At 36.8% G+C, this 21,215-nt stretch overlaps 1 protein-coding gene across 1 annotated transcript in view; it reads left to right on the forward strand.

The window, feature by feature from the left end:
• LOC149770989 (eukaryotic translation initiation factor 3 subunit A-like) overlaps positions 1–21,210 on the forward strand; it is a gene marked incomplete at its 3' end in the record, with an annotated part of 34,761 nt that extends 13,551 nt beyond the window's left edge. Inside the window, exons 4-12 of the mRNA XM_089948923.1 lie at positions 1,032–1,195; positions 2,608–2,666; positions 4,609–4,749; positions 13,807–14,015; positions 14,359–14,530; positions 19,469–19,660; positions 20,194–20,310; positions 20,506–20,691; positions 21,094–21,210. Of these exons, the coding sequence (XP_089805049.1) occupies positions 1,032–1,195; positions 2,608–2,666; positions 4,609–4,749; positions 13,807–14,015; positions 14,359–14,530; positions 19,469–19,660; positions 20,194–20,310; positions 20,506–20,691; positions 21,094–21,210 (1,357 nt within the window). The remainder of the gene's footprint in view (positions 1–1,031; positions 1,196–2,607; positions 2,667–4,608; positions 4,750–13,806; positions 14,016–14,358; positions 14,531–19,468; positions 19,661–20,193; positions 20,311–20,505; positions 20,692–21,093) is intronic.
• Between the last annotated feature and the right edge of the window lie 5 nt (positions 21,211–21,215).

Consider the following 21,215-nt stretch of genomic DNA (forward strand, 5'->3'; position numbering starts at 1 on the left):
GAGACTTAAACTCCGCAACAAGAAATAGCAAAAAAAAACAAAAAAAAACAGTTTTGCATAATTAATAATAATTATTTATTTCTCAAAATACAGGAGTGAAAGAATCCCTAAATTGGGTGTGAATTTACGCTTATATATACGGTCCAATATTGCCAGGTGTTGACTCGTGTAAGTTTCATTCGTGGGAATGGAGATCCTATTTTTCTTGTCGAGAAAATTTATACAGCATTCAGTGATCATTCTTAGGATTTAGGAAGCAATTTGCTACAAGCTTTGTGAAGCTAGCCATAAAGTGGGGGGGGGGGATGCTGAGAGACTACTGGTGTCACCTGTCAGCACTGAGGACTGTGAACGTGGATTCAGTAAGATGAACCTCATAAAAACTGACATCAGAAATAAGCTCTGCATCTCATCTGTCGAGAATTTAATGAGAATCAGCATGTACAGATGTGAAAAATTAGACTTTGAAACTGCATTCAACAAGTGGGCAGCCCTAAAATCGCGACAGATCTTCATGTAACACTTTGTAACATTTTGTTAATGCTTGTTGTAATTAAAGTATTAACTAATCCATCTTTTGTAATTTTCATTGCCTGTTACATTAATAGACTAAATTAACACTTGGAAAAATGTACACTACTTGTTTTGACGACACTTTTTGAAAATTGGCGACAAAATATTGAGGTTGGCGATTATTTTGGTGACAGCTTTTTAAAAGCCAGGACCATCCCTGTCATTGAAACCCATTGGTCAATACTCTGTCAGCCATGCCCTACTAAAGGACTGGTAAACACAGGACAGGCATAATGTGTCATTCACTGTACACTTAATTTTATTGACATGCTTGACAAAGGGAGGGGGTGTCTGAGGATTTACCATCCAGCGAATTTTAGTTGATCTGGTCAAGATAAAAAAAATTACTTTGGATTACCAATTCCCATTGCTGATTAAAGTAAGTGCTTTTTGACAGCAACTCCTTCTGAAGCAGCACTTCAGTGACGTTTGATGTCACCATCTGATTTGTATTGTAGCTTGCTGCTAAAGGCAGTGAGTGGAGAGGACACACAAGACCGTACTGACCGTGCCATCCTGACCCCCTGGGTAAAATTCCTGTGGGAGTCATACAGACAGTGTCTGGACTTGCTCAGGAACAACTCCAGAGTGGAGGAACTCTACCAAGACTTGGCTCAGCAAGGTAAAAGTTGTCTCCCTTAAGATTCTGTCACTAAGTAATGAACATACCCAAGATTGGTGTAAGTATTTGCATCTTGAGTATTATGCCATATGCAGAAAAGCTTATGGGGTGCTTTGTTTTCTGTCCTCCGTCTATATGTTGGCACAGTTCGTTATTACTACTCCTTAACTACCCATACCACAAATTTAAAGACCCCTATCCTGATGGATTACTGTATCAGTGTACTTACTAGGATGCCTAGTTGGTCCTAAATGAAAATGGTACCAGACATAACCCAGTATAGCAGCTGTGATGGTCTTAAAAATCTTGTTGTTACCACTCCCTTTGAATGGATTATCTTTGTGACATGGGGAAATTACCCCCCCCCCCAAAAAAAAAAAAAAAACATTGTTTGAAAATGGTATCAAGCTGACATGCAGTATATGTACCACAGCAGCTAATTTGAAAATCTTGTTGCTGAGAATAGTTTGTGTCCCCACTTCACTCTTAAATGGAAGAAACAGTAGAACTTTTGTTTCTTCCAGGAACTCTTGTTTCTTGGCTTGAGTATACAACTGATTAGTTATATCTTAATAAATGATCATGCAAAAAATTGTTTCTTTAAAATCACATGAAAATAAATGAATCTTTCTAAGATCTAAAGATGCAAGTGTTGTTGCCAAGTGTGCATTTTCATGTGAAGTTGTGTTAAGTGATTATTTGGCTCTCTCTTCCTTGTATTCAAGCATCCTAAAGAGTAATAAGGCCTGCAGGATAGAAAACAAATACCACTGTAACTCATTGTTCCACAAGATGGTCATATAATACACAAGATAAATGATAAAAGGATTGTTGGGTCAAACAATGATAGTTACATCGGTATCTGTTTTCTATTCTGTAGGCCTTGCTCATAAATGTGCATAGTATTTCAAGACCTATCTGATTTGTAAAAAGCTCTCTTTCCAGACAAAATGTCTCCAGTAAATAGAACATGAGATTGTAATAGGAAAATCATTTCCTACCATTCTGTAACTACACTTGCTACATCTATGCATGTTAAAAGGTAAATTGTGTTTTCAGGCTTCATGAAAGAGATACCTCTTAATTTGCAGAGCATTGATCTTTAAAGTGAGGAATCTTAGACTGATTTAAACATCTGTTATTATCAGATGAAATGCGTTGAAAATAATCCTTTAGCACCAAATTTAGTTGTAAATAGATAGGAGTTACCACGAGTTATTATAAGTGGACAGCCATGCATGATAAACATTTAAACTTAATTTTGAATGTAATTTTAACATTGGAATACATATTTATAATAATTTGGTGTGACAGTTTTACATTATCGATACATTGACCAGTGAAAGTAAGCTTTGTGATGAACATTATATAGCAGGAGTCCAAGTGACAGATATTGTCCTTTTCCTTTGCAGCATTCAAATTCTGCCTTAAATATGGCAGGAAGACGGAGTTTAGAAAACTTTGTGACAATGTAAGTATCATTTAATGCATATTCTACTTATCCAGAAGGGTCATGGAAATGCGAGATAACATGTTGAAAATAAATACAGTTAAGACAAGATGTGTGGTTAATAATGAAGCATTTTTTAAAACCAGATTATCTTGAGTTTTAAATATGCCTAAGTTTTAACTTGCCTGGCCATATGGCCAGTGAGTTTATGGTATTTCCCTGCATGTATGATGCTCTGTCATCATTGCTGTTTTCAACTTTCAAAGACTGCTATGTCAGTTTGGATCTACTTTGGTAGGAATGGTAGTCTTCAGAAAATTTTTTATGAGTGGCTGGTAATGTTATGTTGTCACCAGCAACCATATGAAAAACTTGTCTTAATCTTATCTACGATGGCTGAATTGACCTTGGTATTAATATCTTTTGTTTTAGAACCTGCTGTCAAAATTATGTATTGTGTGGCTCCCCTGGCAGTAGTATGGTTTCTATTGGCAGTGGTGTCGAAAGCCTATTTTATTATTTGTTCTCCAAAACTGCTGAGCCAGTTTTGATCAAACTTGGTAGAAATGTTTCTTATTACATGCCTATCAAAAAAAATTCTGGAGTGGCTTCCAGAACAATGATATGACCAGTAAAAGCAACCATGTGTAACTTGCATTTCCAACTTGACCAGAACAGCTTAGCCAGTTCTAATCAAACTTGGTAGAAGTGTTTGTTACAACATGCTCAATCAAACCTCTACAAGGTGGCTTCCCTAGCAGCGGTGTGGCATTTTGAACAGCCTGGTGGAAAACCTATATTTGACATCTCCAGAACAGGTTAGTCAATTTCAGTAAAACTTAATAGGAATGTTTATATCTGGACGTGGTCTACAAAAATTATCCAATGGATGGCTTATTTTACTCTAATCTGAAATATCTGCACCAAATTTGATCAAACTTGATAAGAATTTTTCTTAGGATATGCTCATTCAAACTTGTTGATGTCATAAAAACCAAACCAAAAACATCTTTTGAACATAACCAATCTTGACTAGACATGTTGGGAATTTTTTTGGTAAGTCTGTGCTCTATTAAAATTATGTTGGGCATGTCACCAATCAGTAGAGTGCCTCCTATTACAACTGGTTGAAAGCACAATTCCATCTTTTCCAAAATAGCTTAGCCAATTTCATTCCAACCTTGTAGGAATGTTTCAAATACATACTTTATCAAAATTGCATCCTCAGAATTGCATAGCAGAGGTGTGGCTTCTATAGAAATCATATAAAACCTATCCACTTCCTTCTGCATAAGGGCCAAGCAATTTTTAATCAAACTTAGTAGTGTTGTTCATTGGGACATGCTCTATACAGTGGGTCCAGTGAGAGGGTGTGTCCTAAGAAGCATTCCTACCAAGTGAAATCAAAATTGGCTCAGTCTTTTTCTAGAAAGGTCAAAACTAGGATTGTTAATTGGCCAAAGAGAAAAGAAAGAACCCATTACTTGTTTTTCATAAAGTCTGTCAGGTTCCATGAACAAACCCATAATGTGATTCAGTAGTCTGATTTTGATCTTCACAAACTGTCGCAATTACCATTGTCAGATGAAAGCAGTTGTCATATAGACACAGTTAATTTTGAAGAACATTCATTAATGATTCCTATCCACGACATCTCAGTGCAGGTCTTCACAATTTGTAGTTGTGTGTGGCTAGTTTATTTTCACAAAAAGCAGCAGCTATTCAGATGTTTGAAACTTGTTGGGGACAAATCAGATTGGGTACTGCTTGCAACATCCATAAACAGGGAAAGCAGTTTTATTGGGCTACTAAAACTTCTTTTTTTTCCCGAAAAAAGTGAAATTTAAATTTAATGTCTGAAGTTATTTTCAAATAAAATGAATTGGTTAAGTGAGAATATATTGCTTAATCCTTCCAATGATTACTTTGTTGTTGATTACTGTTGTGTTTTTTTGTTTCCTAGCTGCGAACTCACCTTAGTCATGTACACAAGCATCAGCACCAGCAGACAGCCATTAATCTGAACAATCCTGCCTCCCAGGCCATGCATCTGGAGACTCGTCTTGTTCAGCTGGATAGTGCCATCAACATGGAACTCTGGCAGGTACGTTAACATTACAACACCACCACAGACGGAACACTGTCGAGATTTCTATGGGAAAATTTACTTTCGATTGGTCCTCAGCATTATGAGGTTAGTGTTAGGACTGGTCTGCCTGGTGTCAGGATAATGTGACTGGGTGGGACATCATGCTGCATGTCTGCGGCATGATGCCCCAGTGCTAGACATCACTATAAACTGCCACTCTGCAGACATTGTAGTGATATGACTGAAAATTGTTAAAGCTAGGTTAAAAATCAAAATCACATACATACTTTTGATTTACGCCATAACCTTAGGTAGGCATCTTTGTCACATATCAAGCATCAGCTGTATTTGTATCCATCCTTTACATTGTGTTTTATCATCAGTTTCATTTCTGCTCAGTAGTGTTTAATTGAGTTCATAATTTAACACCACATTTCATATGGGGCTTTATATTCAGATGCAGACCTGCCAATCTTTTTTATTTGACCGTAAGTTTATGGAAATGATCATTAAAATACAGACTTGCAGAATAATAGCAAATAGTATGGAAGTTAGATTGTTGCAGTAAGATTCAGATACTGGCTTATCTGGGTTTAATTCAGATCTGGGTTTCATATTAGAATCATCTGAGTTGGTCAAGGAACCTAACTAAATGTACAGAATTACATCAGATGCTTTAAACAGAAAATATTTCAAAATGAACGGGACATAAGCCTCTTAAAAAGTTTTAAATCTTCATCATAGAAGAATAAAAAGGCATTGAGAATTCTTTTGTGAAAAACTGTAAGGGCAATGATTAAATTCATTGTACATCATGTGTTGATTTGAGTATGTCTAGAAGAGAGAATGCTGTCATCACTTGAATTTAAAGGGGATAAAGATAAGGAGATACAAAAGCCAAGGGCAAGGGAATCATTTCCATTGTAGTAGTTCTGATGACAAAAAGTTGTACTCGGTCTGTGTAAGACTTTGACAATGAAAAGTCAGAGTGCTCTTATTTCATTATCAGAATTAACAGTAAATTCACTATAGAAAACATTTTTGATTTGCGTGATAATGTTTTGAATAAACACAATATAAATTGGCAGAACTGTATGGGGTTTTCAGCTGATAATGCATCAGTGATAACTGGAATTTATAAAGGAGTTGCACTCTGTATTTTGAAAAATGTCTTGTCAGAGTACATACAGGTGGTCTCTGTCATATGATGCACCTTGCTGCACAAAAGGCTGCCTATAAATTAGAAGGAGAATGCCTGAAGTATCAAGTTGACATTCTACTTGACAATGTACTTAATGCTGACATAGTTTTTTCCATCTTATTTCCCAGTTAAATGACCCAGTAACTGGAAGATATAAATTTCCTCCTCTCTGTCAGGTTGTGAAAGGAATATTGGTTCTTTACCATTTGAATGCTGGCAGTGAGAGATTGTTCTGTACTGTTAACAAAGACAAAACTGAATTCAGACCCAAGCTCAGTAATATAGTACTTAGTGCTCTACTGGTGTGCAAAACATTCATGGTCTCAGCTGGTACAAAGTGTTTTGAAATGCAACATGAGAGTGTTGCTTTTTAAATCTAAAAGTGCTACATATAAAAACTTGAAGCAGTAATTGATGTTAAAAAAAGAAAATAGGGGTAAAAAAAAGTAAATTTTCACATATGCTTATTCAGTTTGTATCATGCTATACAGTAGTCCCTCTCTTATAAGGCCACCCCTAATGCAGCAGGGAAGTGGCCTTATAATGCGGGTGGCCTTTCTAGAGGGGGATGACAATTGCGAATAGTAAATACATATGAAGAAAGTCACAAGTACATTTAATTTTAAATATTTAATATTTTAATTAAAAATCACATGCATGATGTGAAATAAATGTAAAACAAACCGTGTCACCATTTTCAAAAGAATGCTATGAATAACCATTGATATAGTTTTACAACTGTCTTTATAATTATGTTACAGTTCACATCATCTGTCACTTTGTTGGTAACAGTCTAAAAAACCAAGCCCGTCTCGTCACATTAAAAAATATCCTTGCTGTCATATCCCCTGCATATATCGTTTAGTCTTTTGTTCCAATCTACGACAACTTCATTATTAACATCAGCTGATTCTCCACTAAGGATAGAACACTTGATATTGTGTCAGACTTGAAATCTGTGCAACAATCTGTTACTTGCGGTAAAGTCATATCCCAATTCAACTGACAAAATTGTTGCTTTTTCTTGTCATTAAAATCAGGATACAAACGTCTCCTGGCTCAAACAATCTTCCTTTCTCCGTCCATTTCACCTTCCCACTTCTGCAGAATTGTTTCATTATCTTTCACGATATTTGTTTATCTGAGTCTTCCCGACATTAGTTTTCTGCAAGCATCCTCGACGAGCTCCCCCCGGGTCAGTTGAATTACTTTCACGTTCTCCTCTAAAGTGAGAATTTTTATTTTCCTCGATGACATGTTGATCTTTTTGCAGTAAGTTATTCATGTTGCCAGCTACAATACTGATAAAACAATTTTGTATGCATCTAAACAAATTGCCGTGTGTTTTTAAAGGAAGTGATCTTGTCACGTGATTCGTTAGTCGCAGTCTGGTACCCTATTGTTTTTATACATTATTTTACACTAAGTTAAAGAAGCCAGAACGGCTTCGATATGTACCATTAACATCACGCAGATTTGACCTCGCGGCCGTTAGGATTCGTAATTTTGACAATTATTGTCAGTAGTAATAGCCACTGATTATCAAAGTGAACAAGCTCAACATCTTACTAAGGGAAGCCATAAAGGCTACCAAACCATTTTCCTGCTGACTTGGGTATTGTACATCGATACTGCCACTTCTCAGCTGTTACTACTGTTCAATAATTGTAATTTTAACAATTATCAGTGACTAAACCAGACATCTTATGATAACACAGCAGTAAGGCTAATTGGATTACATGTATGTACCCTTTTGTATGGATTAAAAGTTGAGTCTTTCTCGGTTTTTATGGAATATATTTGGCTTCTCGTGAGGCGTAAATGATATAATATTAACCTTAGCGGTAAATGTACTTTACTCAACACTTCTTTCAGTAACGAAAACCTGACATCGGGGAAACAGAAATCGGATTACTTAACACACGCTATGAATAAAATACTGGCTCTGGATATGTATTCAAATAAAATGCAGCCGCTTGTGAGGGGTAAATTTTATATTATTGCACTAAAATGCTGGTCATGTTAGCCGGGTGGCCTTTCGCGAGGGGTACTTTTGAACACAAACTCGTCGGTGCCAACGGATTCTGGCCATAAGGAGCGGGTGGCCGCTGGTCAGGGGGGCCGTTCAAGAGGGGGACTACTGTATATGCATTACTTTTTTTCTTCTTGGATTGCTCTTTTTGTCCACTTGGATTACACTTTTTCCTCGCCAGGGGTTGGCATGTATGCACTGTCAAAGTCTGTTCTTCCATGTTGTAGTGAGTGTCAAGGTCAGTTTCACATATTTTATTGTACATATATGATCATGTGAATGCTTACAATCTAAACAGAATATTGACAGGTAAGGAATATTTCAATAAATTTCTATCTGTATAATGTAATATTTGTAAGTATAAAGGATTCACCAACTTTCAAGTTCTAAAATGGTCAATGAAGCTGCCTGACTGATTTTCTGATTTCAATGAAAATTTATGTTTTAATGTATGTCGGATTTCAAATTGTGTTTGGAAAAAAGAGCATTTGTCACTAATGATGAGCTATTTTGACTTCTTCAAAAGCACAGTTGTTAGTAACTTTCATTTCAAGATCCTTTAGGGAGCCAGTTATCTGACTCACATACTCCCATTACATTGATTTAGTTATTTACTAGTAACAAATTATAATGTACAAGCATATTTATGTACATTTCAAAATTAACAAACATCAAACATTTTAAATATCTAGGTTTTCTAATGTGTACTCCATCAGTGCATTCTTTTCTCCTGTAACCATTCAGTTTTATTTACTCAAATATTTCTTACTATTACTGTTAGATATATCATTTTTTGATTACTAGTTGTCAAAAGTTTTAAATTGTGAAGTAAAATTGAAAATGAGCTATTTATTTGCAATTTGTAAAAAGTAACAAGAAAATAATCCCATATCTTATTTGACCTCATTTTTTGTTTCTGTAACTTCCTTGATTTTATATTCTGGGACACGTTTAAATCTTGGTGGTTATGTTCAATTTTCAAGTCTTGCACTCCCTGGGACAAGCTGAATTTTAATAAACTTGTCCAGCCGAGATATTTTAAAGAAAAGGATAGTGCACATCACAATGTCATATACATCAAAGATCCTTCATCAGCCTCAGCTATTTTCAGATCCAGCCATCCCAGAAAGATGAAGAAAAAAATTCTTTCTGTCTAGATCATATAAACTAAGTGAAGTAACTCACACAGAATAACTCCCTTTGCCAGTTTTAACTTTAACTCTTTTGACAGTATCTATGAGAATATTTGTTGCAATTTCTTTTAATGTAAGACCATCCAAATTTTATTTTCAGGGGTGTAGTAAGTCAAAAGGTTCAAATACCAGTTGTATGCAGTATTTGTGTCTTTTACTGTGAATATATATATATATATATTGGTAATTATAATCCATGTGATACCAACACCAGTTATTTAAATTGCACTTGTGAGGTTTAAACTATTATGCATTTCTTTCAATTCATCCATCATTTCAGAGATGTTAAGCAAGTGCAAGAAATGCTAGCAATATCAAATCTTCATGAAAATGCCTTGCCGGCACAATGTACATTGTCATACCCATGCAGCATATTCTTTCGGGCCAGAAGGCCAACAAATAGTTTGACACCATGTCTACTGGAATCTCAAATGATACACATAATACAAGAAGCTCCATCTTAAAGGTCATTGATGAGGAGTTTGCAGGAAATGTGGACTGGTTTCTACCCAATTTTAGTCCCCACCCCACACACATGCAGTGATTTAGTACCATCAAAAACAGGAATGCGGGATTACATTCAGACTTTGCCCTCCAGCTGGGCCCACAAATTATATAACATTTTCTGTATGCCATCTGGCTGCTGACCAACTTTCAAGCCAGTTGTACGGTTTTGGTGAGCATGACTTGATCTTTTCAGACTGGCAAACCTTGCGTCATTTGACAGTTCCAGCAGCAATGATGGGATATGTCCATTAAACCACACTTGCCAGCCAGGCATCAATGCAGACATACCATATCTATGATGTCTGTCTGGCCCAGCATGATCAAATACCCCAGAATCATACTTCCCAGCTGGACCATGCTCGTTGCAGGGCATGACACAGCTGGCTGCAACATGCCCAACAGGTAATGCCAGTATTATGCATGGTGACACTGCATCATCTCTACCATGAGGGAAGTTATATCCCAGGACATGCAGAGTGTGCAGCAGGAGAACAGCCTTCTTGTTGACAAGGGGGATGACTGTTTCTTGAACAGTCCAGTCTATGAAAAGTATGTCATTCAGTCTTAGGAAAGCAGTGGAAGAGATATTTAGAATTTTGCCTCTGCTCTTGTACCCACTCTAGTGGCCTATTAGTCAGAATGTCTGCCCCAAATGCAGGAGGTTGCGGGTTTGAAGCCCGGTCAAATCATACCAAAGACTTACAAAAATGGTACTAACAGCTGCCTTGCTAGGCGCTCAACATTAAGAAGTTAGTGTTAGGACTGGTCTGCCTGGTGTCAGGATAATGTGACTGGATGGGACATGCTACATGTCTGCGGCATGATGCCTTAGTGCTAGACATCACTATAAACTGCCACACTGCAGACATCATAGCGATATGACTGAAAATTTTTAAAAATCCAAATCACACACACACACGTCTTTGTCTGAATGTTCTCCTCCTGCAGTAAGTACCATATACAAGTACTCGTACAAGTTCATGGACTTAGTCAGCATTAATAAAGATGATGAACACTGTCCTGCAGGATTTCACTGGAATTGGTAAAGCTTGCTGGAATTACTGGGCATCATTTATTACCCTGGTATTTCAAGGGCTTTCATTTCCATGAGTCAGTTGACTGCAAAATTTTACACCCCATTCACACATGCAGGCAAACAGCCTGATGACTTTTTGCAACCTAGATCTTGAATAAAAGATGCTGTCATGAACCCCACCATGCAGACCTGCCAACCCTTAAAATTTTGCTGCAAGTCTTAGGAAAAAGACCCTTAAAATACGTACTTATGGAATAAAAGCAAAAACTACAGAAAAATGATTGTTGCTGAAAACTCAGGATAATTGGTTCATCCATGTTTGATTTCGATCAGGGTTTCATATTAGAATTAGTGGAACTAGTCAGGGAACCAGACTAACTTTACAGAAGTATCTCAGATGCTCTAAACTGCACATAATTTTGTATGCAAAGCGTTTGCATGCATCAACCTTCTATATAATTTTTTTTAAATGGCGTCCAGCAAGCGATGCATGTTGAAGATGAAATGGAAAATGAGTCCTCTCAACAGTTTTAATAGGCAACACAGAAGAATAATAAGGATTTTTAAGATTCTTGAGGGGAAAAAGGCAGGAATCACTGATTTGTCATGCCAATGTGAGGATTTCTCATGGCAGGAGATGTGATTGTTGTAGACATGTGAAATTGAAATAAAAATTGTAAGAAATTACTTAAGGTTGAAAGATAGCAACATGCTGTTGAGCTGCATAGGGCTTGGAACTGAAGTTTGTGCAACTGTACTAGTGGTAAATAAGGTCTACAAGTACTATAGGAACATTTCAGTTGAATATATTGTTTACAAGCGCTGCATATGTCGAATACCAAACTTTGAAGTACATTTTCTAGCTTTACAATAGCACTTTATGATATTTTGTTACACCTTACCGAAAACTGTTCAAACTTAAGTAAAGAATTAAACTGCCTTACTGAGATGGACTCGTCAGGATTGGCAGGTCTGCACCATGCATCAACGTGCACTATCTCCCTTTTGTTTGGGGCTGAATTGAACTGTGAAAAAGGTGATGTAACTTGATGATAGCAAATTTGGTTTTAGTTCATGACCTTGACAACTTTCTTTACCATGGCTGCAGTTTATATAAGGTTTATCGCAAATTTAGACCTTGGTTCTTTTCACCATTTGGTTCTTTAAAGTATAGAGTTTCTAACACATATCAGCATGAATCATCTTCCTCTTGCATGCATTGTCTGTATTATTTGTATATTAGAAACACTGCCCATAAGTATGTTCGTTTTAGTGAAGTTGATTCTTCAACTCCTGGCTTCTCAAAGCAGGAGTGGACCTGCTGTGCCTTGGTGCCTTTCATATGCTCTTTGCAGATGGCTTTACTGACACAGATCACCAGATTATATTCTCAACTTAAATCAGCACTTACTGCTTTGGGGGCAAGACATTGAGTGGCAGGAGGGAGCAATACCTTTAGAAACCCTGCAATCCGAAGTTAGTATGGACAAGCACCAGTTTATCATGTGTCTGAGTACACTTGCTACCTGACTTTGCAATGGTCATTGACAAACAGATCAGTTTATCATGTGTCTGAGTACACTTGCTACCTGACTTTGCAATGGTCATTGACAAGCAGATCAGTTTATCATGTGTCTGAGTACACTTGCTACCTGACTTTGCAATGGTTATTGACAAGCAGATCAGTTTATCTTGTTTCTGAGTACACTTGCTACCTGACTTTGCAATGGTCATTGACAAGCAGATGGTGCAAGAGAAGGCTGTTCACATAAATCCTGGAAATAAAGGTCCTTCTCCAAGCCTTGTGTACTTGGATTGAGAGCATTCAAGGGAAGGTGATTCTGATAATGTCAAAATAGTGGAGAAGTTCTGTGCTTTATTTGTGGAGAGCATCTCAAGAAATAGCCACCCACCACTTTGAAGGCATACAAGGGAAGTGATGCATTCAGGGCAAGTTCATTTTTACCTTCTTTGACAACAAAAGCTAGCCCCTTTAACAATCATGGGAAACGTTGTAGAAGAGATGATAGTCACAACAAGGATCTTTCTAACTTGTCCAGTTTCCACATATCCACATCCTGGTTACTTGTCTTATTTCCAAAAAGAACCTTGCCTGAGTCTTCCCAGGGCTCAGTTCCTCCAGATTTAAGCCCAGGTCTTGAACTATGCTTCATGACGACACTAGCTTTAGCTTATGGGATGAGTGTACTGCATGTGATGTCTTTGTATCTGAACCACATGCATATAATTGATGCAAGCAGTTTTGTGTATAAAAGATCGGGTTATCCATTTGTATGCAATAAAAATATCTTAACAACTTTCTTGATTGAGCTATAGAGAGCTGAAGCTACAGAGCTTGGTACATGCACTCTTGGGGAATTTGTGCAGTTTTACTCTGAAAGGCTCTTCCTAATGGTTAAATAAGGAAAGGGAGATAAATCCCCACAAGATTTGGCCACTTGGCTGAAGCGGTTTATTAGATTGGTATGCTTTTAACTATCGTGGGATCAGGTATGACTCTAAGATTGCACAATAATCCCCCTCACATGAATATAAATGCATAATCTTTATTCATGCTGCCATCTTGCTGGGAATGTCACCCAGTCATTAGAATAGTCATTGTACTGTGATGTGAATTGTTTAGAGGTTGGATGCTGAAGCATTTCCTCCTCCCATTACCTGTTCTTCGAATGTTACTGTGACCAGGTAATATGTTTGACACGGAAAGTAAATTTTATTAAGCTTGTTTCCCTGATAATGCATGCCTGATAACATTACTATCAATCCATCTTCCATTCCCCACAAATGCAAGCATTGTAGGTTTTGCTCAAAGTTGCATTTATAAACATTGGATGTAATTGGGCAGATTAGTTGAGGCAAATGAGATAATCTGTGATGTATGGACAAAAAGAGTTTTTTTGTATTTATAAGTATTCTTGGAGAAATATAATTTACTTACAGGATTACTTTTTTTTATCTTTGACCACTTTAGTGGGAGAATACCTGACTCTTGATAAGTGAAAATCAGCTTGGGACTTTATATGTAAAATTAGGACTCTCAAAACTGTAAGTGTGAGAAGAAACTTGTATGTGTGATTTGCAGGAAGCATTCAAGGCAGTGGAGGACATACATGGCCTGATCCAGCTATCCAAGAAAGCCCCTCGTCCATCACTGATGGCCAACTATTACCAGAAGCTGGGCCTAGTTTTCTGGAAGTCTGGAAACCCTCTTTTCCATGCCAGCACCCTGCATCGGCTGTTCCATCTCTCCAAGGAACAGAGAAAGAACTTGTCTCCTGAGGAACTTCAGAGGTTATTGCCATCACATAATGAGCATTTGTTTAAACTCTTCACCAATATTTTAAGATATTTCCAAGTGAAAACATTTCTTTGAGTTAGCTTTTATAATATTTGTGTGTGGTTGCATTATGCAGCAATTGATAGCAGTAAATTCATTATTGAAGTTATGCAGCAAAATTTTTAATCAGTAATCAATGGATATTATCTAAAGATATGCAGAAAATGCTTTGACATGTACTCAGCTTGTAAAAAAATAATCATGCAGCCATTACTATAGAAGTAGAAGTTCTGAATTTTTTTCACCTAGTTTCACATATATGTGCAAGAAATTAAAGAATAAGGTTGTTTATCACAGAATGGCATCTCGTGTGCTGTGTGCTACACTTGCTGTTCCAATCCCAGCCTCACGGAATGCAATTGACGCCCTTTTGGAGATGGAGGAGAGCACAGTGGAGAAGACGAAACGATTAGCAACTCTTCTAATGCTGCAGACCCCACCTAATAGACAGGGACTAATCAAGGACATTGTAAGTCTATTGTTGGTGTGATATAAATACATACATGATCACACCCAAAGAGATAGAAATTCATATAACCCTTGCTGTATGCTGGCTGTCCCAACAATCCATAAAAAAACTGTTGATAGGTACATACTGAAAAATGTAGTGTCTCAGTTAATATGATTAGTTTATGCCAGATTTAAGATACGTGTTGTTTTGAACCGGTTTGGTCAGAATGGGCACCAAGAACTCAAAGATATGGCTTTTTTTTGTCATAGACTGTTCACAATAACTTCTGTTTTAATGATACATTTTTGTAGTCTGTCACATGAAACCTGGCCCCTGCTTGGCATATATGGAAGTAATGATTATATACAAAATCTCTTCATTCCTAAGTTCATAATACCTGCAGTGTTACAATATGGATTTTTCCTACGTAAAGTTGTTTATCGATACTGAATTAAACGTTTTATTGAAAGGAGTTATTCCAGATTTTTTGTTGTGAGAGGTCATAAGTGCCTATAAAGGAAACTAACAAATATATGGTCTATATAGTTTCTTTACCACTTTAATTTGACCAAATATTGTTTGCCACATGTCTTAAGATATTGTGGATTATTTTAAAATAGAGACTAAAAATCATAACTGCTACATGCAGAAAGGCAGGGCTTGAAATTAATGCTAATCCATTAACCAGAGGACTGATTTTGACAATGGATCGCTAAACTCCCTGCTGTCACTAGACTGTTGGAATGGGGGAAATTTCTATCCATTGCTATCATAGCAGTTAACATGTGGTGTGTGTCGAATGTATCAAATAAAATATGACACCATTCCCTTTCATTGTTAATTGGCCTGTTATGGTTATTTAATAAATCCTCCCTGAAATCACATTTTTAACTCGCTTGACATCAAGGATGTTAAAACCAAATGCCATCAAGATGTTGCATGCTGGACTTTGTTGACAGATCTGATGATGAATCAGATACAGGAAATGAAGGTGAATTTCAGTCAGTCTTGTGAAATACAGGTGTTTATGTTAATGAAAAACACATTGGATATGAAACTGAACTGACTTCATGAAGTGTTTTTCATTGATTTCACTAAACCTGGAAAATTTTACTTCTCTTGCTTAAGATATGTGTAGTCTGGGGCATCAAGGTATGGGGTTTGGTCAGTCCTCTGCTGTCCACTTGATAAAAGTCTAAAAATGAGAAGAAAAAAGGTATATGTATGTGCATGCATGTGCCTGGGTGTGATATTTCAGCACCAGTGTATGTTGTATGTAACAAATTTGTTTTAAATTTGCTCATGCACTGGCTGATGTAAGAATTTGGAGAGTTTATATTTAAAGCAGATCCAAAGAAATCATTTTTAGATAGTAGATTAAATTTGGGTGCATGGAGTACATGAAACAGTGTAGTGATTTGGAAGTTGTTGATTGGCCGATTACTAAAATATATACAGGGATGGTCCTGGCTTTTAAAAAGCTGTCGCCAAAAAAATCGCCAACCTCAATATTTTGTCGCCAATTTTCAAAAAGTGTCGCCAAAACAAGTAGTGTACATTTTTCCAAGTGTTAATTTAGTCTATTAATGTAACAGGCAATGAAAATTACAAAAGATGGATTAGTTAATACTTTAATTACAACAAGCATTAACAAAATGTTACAAACTGTTACATGAAGATCTGTCGCGATTTTAGAGTTGCCCACTTGTTGAATGCAGTTTCAAAGTCTAATTTTTCACATCTGTACATGTTGATTCTCATTAAATTCTCGAGAGATGAGATGCAGAGCTTATTTCTGATGTCAGTTTTTATGAAGTTCATCTTACTGAATCCACGTTCACAGTCTACAGTGCTGACAGGTGACACCAGTAGTCTCTCAGCAGCCCCCCCCCCCCCAACTTTATGGCTAGCTTCACAAAGCTTGTAGCAAATTGCTTCCTAAATCCCAAGAATGATCACTGAATGCTGTATAAATTTTCTCGACAAGAAAAATAGGATCTCCATTCCCACGAATGAAACTTACACGAGTCAACACCTGGCAATATTGGACCGTATATATAAGCGTAAATTCACACCCAATTTAGGGATTCTTTCACTCCTGTATTTTGAGAAATAAATAATTATTATTAATTATGCAAAACTTTTGTTGTTTTTTTTTTTTTGCTATTTCTTGTTGCGGAGTTTAAGTCTCTGCAGCCGTAACACGGAATTGATGGCAAAAGGAAAAGATCAATGAGTAAAATGCTGCACTGGCGACAGATATAATTGTGATTGAGATTTTTTTCCATTTGCTTTGTATTTATACACAGTCGGTACTTCAAAGGTTATAAGTTTTCTATGAAGGTTTAGCAAAACTATTGTATTGGTATATGTATAAAAAAAAAAAAAAAAACACAGAAGGATTAGCCATACAATTTAATTGTATCTGTTCTATTCGCGTCTTCAGAAGTCGGTCAGTTGTAGGTATAGTGCGGTAGCATGATTGACTGTATCACAGCATACAGTACTCAGCCCAGATGTCAGCATAAGCAGATTATGACGTAACAATGCACTGTAAAGATGGCTTTGTCAATACGAACAAAGGATCGTTTGTGTAACAGATTGATTCCAATGCAATGCTTAGTCAAGTTTGTGGCTTCCTTTTGTTCTCGCTTTTAATTTATCCAGTCCAAATCCATGATTGTATGTACAAATTAAATAACCAAAAAGTATGTCGCCAAAAAAATCGCCAGATGGGATATCTTTGTCGCCAATAAGGAAAAAAAATCGCAATTTGCGACATTGGCGAAGCCCAGGACGATCCCTGATATATATATGTGTGTAGTGTCTTAGGAGGATATTTTCTTCAGCCACTTGTATATTTGCACAAAGATTTGTGAAGCCATGAAATATGTCTGACCATATCATGTCTGATAGTCGTTTTGTCCAATAAACACATCCATCATAACTTTCTTCCCAATATAGCAATATCATAATTACACAGAAAATTTTGGTCATAAAAATTGAATGGATTTTGTACAAGTTGTTTATTCTTTTTTTTAACAATAACATGGGCTAGAAGAGCTTATGGTATGGCAGACCTGCCAACTTTTACAATTTTGCTAAAAGTCTTAAGAAAATAACCCTTAAAATACACATGGCATCCTAGCAAAAACTATGAAAATAGATCGTTGTCAAAAAATCTGGATAATTGGTTCAGCTGTGTTTTATTTAGATCCGGGTTTCATCTTAAAATGTGTGAAATTAGTCAGGGAACCAGACTAACTGCACAGCAGCACCTCTGATGCTTAAAACTGCACCTATTTGTTCATGCGAAGCATCTGCATGATCAAATTGTTGATTATAGAATTGTTAAAAATGGCGTCCAGAAAGCGATGCATGTTTAAGATGAAAGGGAATATAAGCCTCTTGAAAAGTGGTAATAATCAACACAGAAGAATAAAAAGGAATATTCAGATTCATGTGAATGAAAGCTGGAAAGGACGCAGTTACGTTTATTGGACATCATGTGCCAATTTGAGTATGTCTCGAGGAGGGAAATATTGCCTTTGTCATGTGAAATGGGAAAGAATTTCCAGGAATTATATAAAGTTGTGAGATAGCAACAAGCCCTTGAGCTGCATATGGTTTAGAACTAGAGTTTGTGCAACTGTACTAGTGGTAAATAAAGTCTATGTGTACTTGACAAACTTTTTATTTGAACATAATGCTTATCGTTGATGCATCAAACTTTTGATTATGTATTCCAGCTTTACCCATTGCAATTATTGATATTTTTTTTAACACCTTACTGAAAACTTGTGGGAAAACATCAACTGCCTTACTGAGATGGACTCGTCAGGACTGGTATGGTCTTTTATCTATTGTCTGTTATCTGTCTGTCCATCAGCATAAGTTTGTTAATGCTCAAACAGGATTTGATCAAATTTGACGAAAAACTTCATGGCATGAAGGGTTTTATAGTCAGCAAATGATACCAAGAAAAACCTGTAAAAGACTTCTGCCAAACTGCTCAACATAATTTGACCAAATTTGACAGAAAATATCCTGGCATGAAGGGTTTTATTGTTAACAAATGATACCAACCATTCTTTAAATATGGTTGACAAAACTTTAAATGTCTTCTGAGCAACCAGTGAATAAATTTAGACCAAATTTGACATTAAAACATCCCAGCTTGAAGACCTCTATTATTTACAGATTACACCATCAAAATATGGTTGTCATTACTATATAAAAAATATAAAAAATTGAACCTATTTATCAAAAAACATTGTTCAGCAGAATTAGACCAACTTGGATAGAAAGCATAAAGACCTTTAAATATTGCACAATGCTGATGTGAAATCAAATCTGACTGAAGGTACAAAATGTTTTGGGGGCCCCGAGTGGTCTAAAGCGCTCTCCTTTACGGATCACTGCCATCTCACCTCTGTCTGCGCCAGTTCGAGTCTCGGATTCAGCCAATGTGGGTATGTGAGAAAGCTTGCCAGTAGCTTCTCGTGGGTCGGTGGTTCTTTCTGAGGTTTTCCTGGGTTCTTCCTCCACCATTAATACTGGCCGCCATGTATAGCCTTTTGTGTGCTGAAAAATGGCGTTAAACCCCACAACAACAACAACAAAATGTTTTCATGATAACAAATCAACATAATTGAAAACAGTTTCTGCAGAAGGCAACCTTCCAACCAAAGTGTCTCAGCCAATTGCACTTGTATGTGGCGTTTAGGCAGATGTGAATCACGTGTAGTTTCAGGGTCCACTCATGCATCTTGTTAATTGCTTTACCATTGGTACTTCATTTCATCAAATTTCAAGCATTTTTTAAATTAATCCAGCAAGTACATTACTTAAATGATTAAGAGTTAGTTTACAATCATACAAGTGTTTTATGTTTAACTGCACTGACTGTGTGGCACCAAAGGAAGCTAAGTTTCATTTCCATGTTTTGTTTTTAAGGCAAAGTATGGAGTAGTGCAGCATGTACATCCTGAGCTTCAGAACTTGTACCGCAACCTGGAGGTTGAATTTCACCCCTTACGACTCCATTCACGTGTCAAGTCATCCATTGAGTTCATCACACAGAATGATGATCTAGCCCAGTATGTTCCAGCACTGGAAGATATTATTGTCACAAGGGTTCTTAGACAGGTTAGTCATATAGTGCCACTCAGCAGATTTGACTTTTGGTTAACTTTTTAAGAACTTGCAAGGTAGATGGTAGCATTCCTGTCTTTTGTCATTATTGTACATGTGTGCCTAGAGAGCTTCAATACATGCATTGAAACAGCTGCAGCTTTGAATATCTGGTCAAGATAACCTGTCTCCGTACCAGTTTATTGATCATAGGTGTCATAGGACTGTATCAAAATAACCATTAAATGAATACAAATATCTTACGATGTGTTTGTTCTGTGGGGGAAAAACTTGCATAGTTTGGGCTGTTTATGCATGGTTTGCATCTTGTAGCATTTGCTTTAGACTTTTTAAATAGCACTAAAGTTTAATAGTAGAGAGGAGAGACAGGGAATACACTTTGTGCAGCTGTTCTGTTTTGTAACTGAATTCTACCTATTCCCACACTTAACATGAATTAACTGACCTAAATGCAGAAAGTGCCATTGAAAGGCTTTGCAATAATGCTATATTTGATAACCTAAGGACTTAAATGCTTTTTCCTGCAGGTTTCCCAGGTGTATCAAACCATAGATTTCTCCAGATTTGCTGCTCTGGTTCCCTTCACCACTAAGTTCCGACTGGAAAGGATCATAGTCAATGCAGCCAAGATGCTGGAACTGCAGGTAATTTTCCATATTATCTCCTAGGGAAGGTTTAAATCTCATCTTCATACAGTTAGCCATGGTTTACATGCATTCAGACCCAAGTATTATACTTGACAATCTGTACAAGTTTTTTACAACTGAATAAAGTGAGAAAGATGTTAGACTGATTTAACATGCTCAATGCTGAATATGAAGTCATTTGTACATTTTTAGGTAAGGATTGACCATCGTAACAGCTCACTCAGTTTTGGCACAGACCTGGGTGTGGCACACAAGGAGGAAGTTCCCGAGGGTCCATATATCCAAAGCATGCCCAGTGAGCAGATACGCAATCAACTGACCTTCATGGCCAGTGCACTTCACAAGGCCATCACCATTCTACAACCAAAAGAACACAAAGTTAGTCTAAATTTTCAAATATATTGCTGCTGTTACTTTTGTTTGTTTTATGTACTTGCTGAATTTACTTCTGCTTGAAAAAAATGTTTTTTACTTTACCAAGATGATATTAAAGTACACTGTAAATGTATAATTCAGATAAAAGAAGTTATGAAAGCCCCATTAATGGCATAATTTCAGTGCTAGAATTTTGAGTTGTATTTGGAGCTTTGGAAGTAATAATTTTGTACAAAATTGCCCCATTTTATGATAGACATTGTGTTGCAGACATTGTGTTGCAGATTACTTGTCATGTTATAAAATGTTTTGGTTTTGATGTATTCTGACACATTGAAACCAAGACTCTAGTTAACCCAGGAGTTTCTATCTTTTGTCAGGTTTCCTATATGTAATTACTTTTAGGTTCAGCGAGAGGAGTTGAAGTCCCAGATCGTCAACAGTTACAAACTTACTGCCAAGAAGGAACATGCTCGCATCCTCGAGAGACGACAGATCATTGAAAACAGGAAAGAGGAGCTGGAACA

The sequence above is a fragment of the Sinohyriopsis cumingii genome, unplaced genomic scaffold (genome assembly GCF_028554795.1).
Source record: "Sinohyriopsis cumingii isolate HCF-2022 unplaced genomic scaffold, ASM2855479v2 utg002156l, whole genome shotgun sequence".
Taxonomy (NCBI): Eukaryota; Metazoa; Mollusca; class Bivalvia; order Unionida; family Unionidae; genus Sinohyriopsis; species Sinohyriopsis cumingii.